The following is an 11,354-nucleotide window of genomic DNA, read 5'->3' on the forward strand; positions in this document are numbered from 1 at the left end:
TACATGGATCTGTGTGTGAGCCTGTAGACAACAGGGATGCATAAAAAGAAAGACCAAAAAGAGTTCCTTAAAATCCCTTGCCCAGATCATTGAGGTCCTCTGCTCAGGGTTTTAACCAAATTTTGTTCACTTACCCTAGATAAGATGCTTTTTAAGAGGTTTTTTTTTTTTTTTCTGTGTGCTGAGGCTGGATTTTGTTTTATTCAAAGCGAATTCAGCCTGTCACAAGACAGTCTCATAAAATCTGTATCTTGGCTTAAGCTGGAAAGAAATGAGCCAATCCATCAGCCCAGGAATGCGGCTGTTTGACCACTTCCTAGGGCAACTGGGAAGGGATGCAATCTATTCAATTTATGGGGCCGGGTGGCAGTGAATGATGCACTCCTGAAGGCACAGCAAATGGAAATCCCTGTGAACTTTTGCAGTGATAAAGTTCAAAATCTGAATAAAAGAATTTCTGGAAGGGCAGGAAGGCGGGGATCTGAGAGCAGGAGAGGAAGCCAGCACGTGAGCGTGGAAAAAGGGGAGAGGAAGACAGCAAACCCTTTCTCCTAGAACACCTCCAATGATTCACCAAGGAGAAAACTTGGGTCTGGAAACAGGGCCTTGGAAAGTCTCTTGCCTTCTATCTGGATTCTAAAAATGAACCTTTGTTTAATCGTTAAAATGTAAGTTTGATGCGATTACCTCCCTGACCTCGAATCATGCCACCTGTGATAACCTTGTTATTTGTCATCTTATATCATAAACAAATGCAATTCCAATAGGGCAGCCAATATAATATCATTAGTTTATATTTATGTCCACTCTTTTCCAGCCTTCATTGCAAATGCAATTTTGATGCCATTGATGAGAGATCTGGGATTACAATTCCTGTCCATTTCAACAGACATTTGGGGAAGGAAATAGAAGAAGAAGAATTTTGAGGTCTCTCCAAAAACCAAAGGAGGGGGAAAAAAAGGTAATATAATATATTTTTTTCATTAACTTTGATTAACTGAAGGTTTATGTTGAAACATCAATGGCTCCCCATTGGTTAGTAGATGAAATCTAAACTTCATGGCCTAGCAATTTAGGCCTTGCATTTAGCCCGAGCTACTATATATTTCCAACCTTATTTGCAATTATTTCCCTCCACACATTCTAAACTGCAGCTTTTGAGTGTTACCCCAAAGAAACCGGCTGTCCAATTCTCTGCTCCCACCCTCCCCTTTCCCCGTAGACCTTGCCTCACTCCGAATCCCATGCTATTCTCTCAGTCCAGGTTTAGCTGCAGTCTCCGCCCTCCCCGGTCCCCCTCACCAAGGGCACGCTTTCCCCCCTCCCTCTCTCAGACCTGGAAGCCTGAAGCTCTTCAGCATCCTCTAAGGTGTGTGAGAGCTCGGGCCAGCCTCGTCCCGCTGCTGGACCACGGCCAACTTGAGGGCAGGGCTGCCTTCTGATTCGTCTTTGGCGAACCAAGTAGGGATCAAACCCAGAGCCTTTCCCAGGAGTCAGTCTCCATGAGGTTTGATGAATTAATAAATTACTAATCGCCTAAAGCAACACCAAAAGTATCAGAAGGGATCACAGATTCGGAGAAAGCCTTATCCCACGTTGTGTCTCCAGCACTTAACACCTTCTGGGCTCCCTGTCCCTACAGGCTTGTCTGCCTGGCCCTTCTTGCTGTGTACTGGAAACCAGGCTCTGTGCTCCTTCCCAGCCCACAGCTGCTATTAAGTCGGAACTTTTTTTTTTCATGGTGAACTGAATGTTGAAATAATTTGTTTGGGATAATAATACCTAGTCACAAGTCAAGGGACAGTTAGTGTGAACTATGTTTCTGAAGATACCCCAACTTCAGATAATAATGATAAAGTTCAAATGACAACTTACATTGTAATTCTAATAATGGTAAAAATAATTTATTGGAGGGTTTTCTTGCCCCTTCATTCCAGCCCCCCACCCTCCCAAAGGCAAGTTATAAATATCTGTTGTTAGTAGCACCAGGAAGATGCCGACCACTGCCCATCGCTCAGGTTGTGCTGGGAATGTACTGCTTCTTGCTGGGTTTTAGTTCATTTCTCCCTACCCATCCCCCTGCCCCGGGTCCCAAAAATGCCTTTTGGGCACATCTGTTTTATTTTTCCCCTTTATCAAAACAATTATTATTACCACTCAGTCCAGTAATTTGCAATTTCCTTTATCTTTTTCACTGAATGACTGGCCAGATCCCTGGTTATCACGGGATCTTTGGAGGCAGCGAGCGGGGTCGCCCTGGACGTGTGCATTAGCTGGCCAGCAGCGCCAGCCACTGCGCACCACAGGGAGGGGTTTCCTCTTGTTAGTCCCAGGCCCCTTCCTTTTTTTTTCTGGATTAGATCATGGTTCTTTTATGAAGACCCAGAGGGAAATGGGATTATTAAGAGTCTTGCTGGGTAAAAGCTATTTTGTCTTTATGATGACTTTTTTGAGTTCAGCTGCTGAGTGTGTCCTTAATGCCAGAGTTGAAATTATTACACATTCGGGGGTGTGAGGGGACCTTCAACACCGAGATCCCTGCTGAGCACACTTTCCTGATGAAGGATAAAAGAGAAGAAGATGAGAAAAAGGAGAGATTAAAAAAAATAATAAGTAGAGGCGAGAAAGTGGAAGAACAAGAAGAGAAAAAAAATCTAAAAAGAAGTGTATCTAAGATGAGAACCCAGCAGAGAAAGTCTGTCTCTGAAGAACAGAGTGCTGAGAGATAATCTGATGCTTACAGAACACAGGCAAAGGTTGAGTGGGGTAAGAGCTGAGAAGGAATAATTATTTACTTATTAAAAAAAAACTCATAAAAATAACATAAACTTACCGCAGTGGTTATAGTGTGCTTTCTGTGATACAGTTAACCCCACTGAAGCTGTTTTAAAGATGAAATGACTTTGGAAAAGGAAGAAAATCACACCTATGAAGTAGGCTATTTTTATTATCAAACACGCTTTACAGACCGGGAAACTGAGGCACAGAGAGATTTTTTTTTTTTTTTTTAAGTATTTTGGATCACTGGGCTGGCAAGTGGCTGGGCTGGGTTTTAAACCCAGGAGGTCTGGCTCAATGCTTCAAGAAGCTGGAAGGCCCAATGAAGTTCTCCCTCAAACTTCTACGTGACAAACTTATTTATTGGCATTTAGGGACAGACAAATGTTTTGCCTGTTTGAAACTCCTTTTCTCTTCCTGTGCCAGGAATCTGTCTGTGTGGACAATGGGAGATGTGTTCAAGGCTGGGGTGTGAGAGGGCTGGAAGCACTTAACACCTTCTCCACGCCTGTTCCCACAGGCACCCTGCTCCTTGTCCCCAGGCCCTCTTTCCTGTGGACTAGAAACCAGGGTCTGTGTTTGGGGGCGGGAGGGGGAGGGAAATGCTTAGGCCTGAAACTATGTGTCACAACAGTGGAGGGTTTTTCTTTTTTTTTGGTTGGCAACTTCCCTTTTTCTTCTTTCTTCTTATCCCTGCTCTTCGTCTATGCTAAATACCACGATGTTATTGTTCTGCTGGATAGGAGCAGCATTTTCAGAAATGGGGGATTTATTTTTATAGCACAGCTGGTCTGCCAAAGGTCACATAATTTGGCAACGTTCCCAGTGGTTAAAAATTAATTTCTCCTTATTAATACAACCAAGGTCCCATAGGATCAGAGCTCAGCCTTATCTAAACTTGACAGCTTCCTAAACCTTTAGAAGATGCTTTCTCCTGGAGGACCAGCCACACTACAAGGCCACTGTGTCCAGGAATCCAACCCAACTGAATCCTGAATCCTTTTGGGTAAGAAAACCATTAAGCCTTCGGCCATTTCTCATCAAGGCACATAAAGCTTTCAAACATGCTGTGGGCTTGCCATGACACACTTCTATAGTATCTTCCTGAAATGGGTTAATTTTTTTTAAAGTGAGTTCTTTACCTGGAAGGAACAGTACAAAGGCCAACTTTTGGGGATCAAACACATGTCTGCCACTTGAGGAGGGTGCCTTAAAGACTGTCCAGTGGCAAATGATGGTTAGATGATATAATATATCAAATATGTTATGATATTACAAACTGCTTCCTAGACGTCACTTTTCTTTTCTTTTTTTTTTTTTTTTTTTTTTTTTGTATTTTTCTGAAGCTGGAAACGGGGAGAGACAGTCAGACAGACTCCCGCATGTGCCCGACCGGGATCCACCCGGCACGCCCACCAGGGGCAACGCTCTGCCCACCAGGGGGCGATGCTCTGCAGAGACCAGAGCCACTCTAGTGCCTGGGGCAGAGGCCAAGGAGCCATCCCCAGCGCCCGGGCCATCTTTGCTCCAATGGAGCCTTGGCTGCGGGAGGGGAAGAGAGAGAGACAGAGAGGAAAGGGGGGGGGGTGAAGAAGCAAATGGACGCTTCTCCTATGTGCCCTGGCTGGGAATCGAACCCGGGTCCCCCGCACGCCAGGCCGACGCTCTACCGCTGAGCCAACTGGCCAGGGCCTAGACGTCACTTTTCAAGTGCTATCTTGCAGTGTACAAAATTAAAATGGTATTATGCTTCTGCTCTGTCCTTTAAAAAAGAAAAATAACATTTCTATTTGCTAAAGTCTTTCAAAACTGGACTTTCAGGGAAATATAGTCTGAAAACTCTTTACCAATGAGCTTAGCTCTGAATTCTGCCAACTCAGAATTGTTCCACAGTTGGGTTACTCAAATTCAGTTCTTCTCTGATCGCTTTAATGAGCAGCTGAGTGAAAGGGAAAACACCAGGCGGGCTACTGGGAGTTATCTAGTCCCTGGTGCCTCTACCCACTGATCTCCCCCAACTGTTATTTGCATTCATGCCTTTCAGTTCAATTCATATGGGCTAGTGGTTGGGCCCCTAGCTTCTTCTATACCAAGAAGATAGAAAGTGGCCTTTCATTGCCCCAGGGTAGACTTTACATTCAATAGCAGGGGTTGACAGCCATTTGGTAGACTGCAGGGGTTCTGTCTGGATAGCCCCAGGTTCCAATCACAGCAGACCTTCCAACTTTCATTTTGCCAGTTGGGTGCTCTGTGGCTCAAACTGAGGGCTCCACATAATGACAAAGTCCATACCTGCGGTGCTGCCTGAGCACTCACAGTTCTACCAGGCACATCTTGGACAAGAAGGGGCTTGCCCTGAAGCCCTCATGGGGAGCGCTCCTCTTCCCGCTCGCTCGTTTGCACTGTGTGCTCTGTTGGCAACAGGCAAGTTTCCCTACCTCCAGTGGCAGTTTATGGGGTAAAGTTTACTGGGCACCCATGGAATGCAGGCATGAGATCAGTCTCCACAGTTCAGGGTAGGCTGTCTGTGTAGAATCTAGGAGTTTATAGTTTTGTTGCAAATTATTATGCCTGTTCATAATTATCCCGTATTTGGGGGGAAGAGAGGCTAAAATAGAAACCCTCTTCAAACTTCTCCAGTGCCTAGAACGTTATTGCTTCTCTATCAGGATTTGTTTGAGCCCAGACCTGTCTCCTACAGTCAATTTACACCTCTTATCTGATCATTTCAGACAGAAGGTTGAATTGAGCGCGTCTGCCCGTGTCCATGGCAATGGTGTTAAAACCCAAGCACGATCAAAGCTTTCCAGGCAGAGGCGGGGTGCGAGAGGCAGGTTACAGGGTCTGGGTTCTTTTGGCACTTAGTGGTGTGGACATGGGGGTTGGGGTTTGCCACCATCTAAAGAAACCCATTGTCAGGGCCTGAATGATTTCCTGAGCAAAAACTAGTCCCCCGCGGACCACGATTAGCTCCAGCAAAGGGGAGTTTCGTGGCCAGGCGCTGACAGGGAACAGCTAGCGCCAGGGGGCTCTCCTCTCTCTCTGAAACCGAAAGGAAGAGGGGAGGCGGAGGGAGGGAAGCAAGCAGTGAGCACACGCCAATAAGCCAGGGCGTGCATTCCCTCCCCTTCCAGACAAATTCAACTGGAGCCGCAGAAGCGGTGACACGGTGAGCCAGATTCCCTCAGCTTGGCCTGGAAAGCTGAGTCCCACCCCAACACCCCCCTACCCCCCATTCCCAGGGCGTGGACCGGTTCTTTCGACCACCGTCCCCGCCAGCCCCAGGGCCTTAGCTGTGTGGGTGTGTTCCCCCTCCGGCTCCCAGCAGCCCGGCGCCCGGACCTGGTGGGAAAACCTGCGGTGCAGTCAGCCCCAGGCAAAGGGTGGGGCAGCCATTTAATCACAGCTCGCCTCCCCTCCATTAACTGGTGTTGGTATTAAAAAGAAATCAATCAGTGAAAATGAAGCATTGGCCGTGAATATTTCTTTTTCTCACGTGGAAAAGCAAAGAGCGAGGAGGCGGGGGAAGGGAGGCTCTCTGGCGACTGCAGAGGTTTCTCCCGAGCAGGGAACTGCAGCCACGACTTAACTTTCTGGCAATCGGCTGCGTGGAAGAAAAGCCGCAGGCTTCTCCCAGGGGGTGTCCTTACTTAGGAGGAGGAGGAGGGGACAAGGCTGGAGGAGTTGGAGTCGGCCAACTTTGCCCAGCTTGCGCCTCGGTTTGCTTTCACTGGGAATATTTTTGTCTAATAGAATGTTTATGGATCGCTCCGCTCTGCTTCTGCGGCGTAGCCCAAACAAATCGATGCGGGGTTACAAACGGCCTTGGGGGTTGGGGTGGGCTGGGGGGCACCACGCTCCTACCACGTGGATGCCCGCGCCGCGTGCTCTTCACCTGTTTCTGCGCACCGCAGGCGCTTGGCACGCAGCGCTACCGGAGGCAATGCAAGTTGCGCACATTCCCGCGGCTCCAGCTGGCTCCTCTCCGTCTCTCTCCGCCCTCGGCTGGAGATCCCACCCCGGCTTCCCGCCATCCAGCTCGGCAGCGCTCAGATCCCCGGTCCCTCCTGCCCCGGGTTTCGGCCCTCCAAAGCCGACAGTCCACGGGTTGGGAAGGAGGGGGTGTGCTGTGCGCAGATGCAATGCGGGAGGCAGAGGGGGAGCTCCGGGCAGGTCCACCGAGCGGCCGAGTCCCCGAGCAGAGGGAGGCGGAAAGGCTGCGGCGCTGCCGTGTGGCCAGGCAGCATGACAAGCAGGGGGAGGGGGGTGTGGGGCTGGTGTGCACCGCCTGCCAGTTCCAGAGGCCGCGTGCCACGGGGATATTTGCTCAATTGCTTCCCTGCTTGCACCTCCCACCCTCCCTTCTCCTGACTCCTCGGAATGGGTTCCCGCCGCCGCCGCCGCGCAGGCCGCAGGCCGGGCCCGGCTCCTCCAGGCCGGAGTGCACTGGGTGAGTCAGAGGTCTAGCTGGCCTCGCCCTTTGCCACCCGCCGCCAGCTGCCGGGGGCCAGTGGGCTGTTCCCACGGAAAGTCCGAGCAGCCCGCGGCTTGAGATCGCCTTTCCGGGAGCTGGAGAGTATCTACCCCTGGGTGGGTCCCAACTCTTCGTACAGCTTAGAGGTCCCACTCTCATCCGAGGCGGTCTACGGCCTCATAGTAGGTGACCTGCTCCACAACCCCGCGCTTCTGGGCTTTTCTAGAAGTGACGCAGCGCAGCCGGAGGCTGGGGTGGTGGGGCTGTGCAGAGAACGCAGGAGGCAGGTGGCGAACGGGAGTGGGTCCCATCCGGTGTCGCACATACACGTACACACTGCACTCTACATAGCGCTTGGGGACAGATGTGCGAACATCTGGGGTTGAAGATGGCCCCTAAGTCTTCAGGACCCCTCCTGCTTTGCACAGCACACAGAATCTGAAGGTGTGTGTGTGTGTGTGTGTGTGTGTGTGTCGGTGTGTGTGTCCGTGTGCGCGCCAGTGTCCGCGCACTCTCTTACTCGCACACCGAGGCCTACCAGCTACCGTGTCTGAATACATAATATACCGTGGGCATACTCAACGCGCGCTCGCGTGCGTGTGCACACACACAGCGAATCACACAAACATACATAATTTATGCAGCCTTCAGGTCTGTGGGATGTAATTTCATTTCACTTCAAACTGGGAACTTAGAATTAAGGCAACAGGGAGTAGGGAGGCACAGGAAATCTCCCCAAGTGGGACCTGCACCCATCTCTTTGATTTGATTTGTAGCTACCCTGAAGACCAGTTATGGCAGAGGAGGCGCAGCAAGAATGTGGATTTGGATAGCAAGAGCAATCCTCAATCTTCCTCCCCTTCAAATAAACACCCGAGCTTAAAGTGGGGTGTGTGCGTGTGCTGGGGGTGAGAACCAGGTACCAAGCACAAACTTCCCCTTTAGTCAAAGCAGGCTCCCCCTGGACCCACTAGCTGTTGTGAGGGGGGGAGGTGCCCAAGAGGCTGCCAGGGGTTAGCTTTACTCTGCAGCAGTAGCCTTGGAAGTGCCATAGGGTAAGGTAAGGGCACTTCAAGGAAGGCTTTTTTTCCTTTCTCTTTTCTGTCTTTCCTCCATAGATGGTTTCCTCATTCTCAATCACCTGTAGCAGCTTCTAAGAGTTTTGTCATATTCCAGACACTATTCTCAAAGGGGAGAGTGGCTCACCCTGGAACGTGGTGTGGGGAAGGAAGGACAGTCTCTCCAGCTTCCCTGAAACCAGAGATCCCTGCTAAGGGAGTGTACCCCTTGCCAGCCAGACCCCCCCCCAACACACACACACACACACACACACACACACACACACACACACACCCGGTGGCCCCAGACATTCAGGGCCTTCCGTGCTTATCTCTGCACTTAGTCCACACACCCTTTTGGCAGTGGTTGAGAACAAATTCCACTCAGAAGTTTCTAACCACTTCACAAGAGAGACCTTGGAGGGCTATGAAGCTTGTTTTATCCAGTAGTAATTTTTTTTTTAAGGAACATGATTTACTTTCCGAGAAAACACATGGATGCAGGAAAGAGAACACGGCTGATTAACCGCCTTGGTTGCCAGCAGCACCCGGCCCCAAGCCCCTAGCTCAGCTGAAAGCCAACTTGCTCCATCAGCCTGAGCCCTGTGGTTCTCAGGCGTATTGGTACATTCTGCAAAGAATCTACAGCATTGGAAAGCCAAAACTAGACCCTTGCCTTTCCCAAGCCCTTCAGTTAACATTGCTCAATGTAGCTAAGTGGAGGGAATGCAAATGATTTATATTTCGCTGGCTAGGTTGAAGAAACTCAAGGGAGATGTGCTCTGCTTCAAGACAGGGGGAAAAAAATTCCAAAAAACTGTAATGCAAAAAGGCTTTGTAGTATTTTTAAACCTTTGATTCAGTCCATATGTGACATCTGAACACCGCCAAATTCTGTTTCAAAACACACACACACACACACACACACACACACACTCCTAACAGGAGGCTGAAGTTGGGTTTTAGCAGCAGTGGTGGTGTAGGTAGGGTGAGCCCGATGGAATCTCTCTTAAATTATTCAGTATTGAGAAAGCCTCCTTCTGTGCCATTCCTTGTGCCCCCTTTGCACTAGCAGTTACTTTTAAAGGGGAAGCATGTCGAAATGAATAGGAAAAACTTTCAGGGGCTTACCTGGTTGGCCTCTCACTTCGAGTCCTGAAAAGTAGAGAGCTAAGAAAACCCAGGTGAGAGGAAACATATCCATTTTGGAGAAAGAGGATGTCCCCAGAGCTGGATCTGTAGATTTCTTGTATAATGGTAAGTCTTTGTGTTTTTCTCGCTCTTAGTTTCTTCCTTACAGTGTCTTCCGCAGAGGTTTCTCTAATGGTCAGTGTTTCCCTTCTGGGTCCGGGCGGCCGGTCTTTACCTTTATTCTTGCTGGTTCCCCACCTCACCAGGAGGAGGGTCGTTCTTGAAATCAGCAAAGAGGCAGCAAGCGGGGAAGGGGGAACGGGTTTCCTTTCTTAAAATAAAAACGGATCTATGTCCTCTCCAGTTCCTCAAAGTATCATTTCCTTCATCCTACAACATCACGGTTATTTCCCGAAAGCCAAGCGTAAAAAAAAAATTGTAATAAAAATAAAAGCCAAGACTTGTCTTGGGTATCACACGGCCCCCAGGCAGCTGTGTGATTTCAGAGGCGTAAACTGACACACATCCCAGGGCACCGGGACCTACACGAGGACTGAGGCACCCACCGCCGGACCGCCCGAGCGGGAGGCAGCCACCCTGCTCTTGCCCTCGCCGGGATCCCCTAACGGGATCCTCTCCCAACGGCTACACCCGTTTGGCCAGCCTCAAGAGGGGAGCCTGAGGAAGGAAGCTGTTGGTGCTGCCGCTGTTGCTGTTGCTGCTGGCGGTGCGGCGGAGGCGGCTGGGATCGCTTGGGAGTGAGCGAGCCCCTCTCCGAGTTCGCTCGCGCCCGCCTTCACCTCCACCTCTCCGAGTGTCTGCGCGCCTGAGGATGTGAGGATGTGCTGGGGGCGGGCTGCGGGCTGCTGCCTCGCTCGCGTTCTCTGCTTCCCCTCCGGCTCCCCCCTGCCTTTTCAGGCAGAGCAGCATGTGGATGTCAGAGCCGCGGCAGAGCTATCCGATTACGCGCCGGCTCAGGGCCCGCCCCTTCTGTGTTCCTGATTAAAGAGGCAGCCGCGGAGACTCGCGGCGCAGATCCGAACGCCGCGGCACCCAGCTCGGGCGGGGCGACGGCGGCTTCCCTCGGGCCGCAGCCGCTGGATCAAAGTTAAGGCAGCTCCCACCCAGCTGCCCCTCTCTCACCCGGCACCTCCCACCCACCTTGGGCTCCTAAGTCCCTGGCTGAGCTGAGCCGCCAGTGCGTAATGCCCGGAGAAGGAGCGCCCCCGAGCAACTCCAGGGCGCGCTGGCCTTGGCCGCGCGTCACCCCCGCCCGAGGGAGACTCCGCGGGAAACGGGGAAATCTTTGTTTTCCCCAATTCCCGGACTCCGATGCCACACACATAGAACCCAACACAATGTCACGCGCAATGGCGTTACAAGAGGAGTTGGGTGGTGCACGGTGTTTAGAGTAGGGAGCGCGGCGGCAGCTCAGCCATGCGTTCGCACAGGCAGCCGTGCGTGGCGGCAACACACATACATACTCAGCCCCGGCTGAATAAAACCCCAAACACCCTTCGTGTTCTACTCAGATCCTTTGTTGTGTCCCAAACACACTCCTCCTCTCTGAGGATTCACTTCTCCCTACGCCCCTAACTTACAACTACCAGAAGAGGAAAGACTTGGAAGAATTTGTTCAGATGATTAAACTGGATTCCCCCAACCCTCCTAAAAAACGTACAAGTACAGGAAGGCTTCTCCTCAAAATGCTACTGTAACTACTTCTACTCGCATTTCCCCCATGGAAATGTGGCCACAACATGGGGTGAAAGAAACAGCATTATGCCAACTATTTTTAAATGGAGGCGTGAAAACTGTTTAGAGGGAGCTGCAAGCTAACAGTTGGAGAAACACTTGTATCTTTGTTTCAGAGGATGGCGTTGTGGATTCCAAACTGTCTTGTTTCACTAGGC

General features: G+C 50.6%; 1 protein-coding gene across 3 annotated transcripts in view; it reads right to left on the reverse strand.

Moving 5' to 3' along the window:
- The window catches only part of NRP2 (neuropilin 2), a 119,732-nt gene extending 109,362 nt beyond the window's left edge, over window positions 1–10,370 (reverse strand). For 2 of the 3 annotated variants that reach the window (XM_066233352.1, XM_066233350.1), the window contains exon 1: window positions 9,442–10,370. In XM_066233352.1, coding sequence (XP_066089449.1) covers window positions 9,442–9,514 — 73 coding nt within the window. In that variant the 5' untranslated portion in view covers window positions 9,515–10,370. The remainder of the gene's footprint in view (window positions 1–9,441) is intronic. The other variant, XM_066233349.1, reaches the window with a different exon arrangement.
- Window positions 10,371–11,354: the final 984 nt, after the last annotated feature.

This window comes from Saccopteryx bilineata, chromosome 5 (assembly GCF_036850765.1).
Source record: "Saccopteryx bilineata isolate mSacBil1 chromosome 5, mSacBil1_pri_phased_curated, whole genome shotgun sequence".
Classification (NCBI taxonomy): domain Eukaryota; kingdom Metazoa; phylum Chordata; class Mammalia; order Chiroptera; family Emballonuridae; genus Saccopteryx; species Saccopteryx bilineata.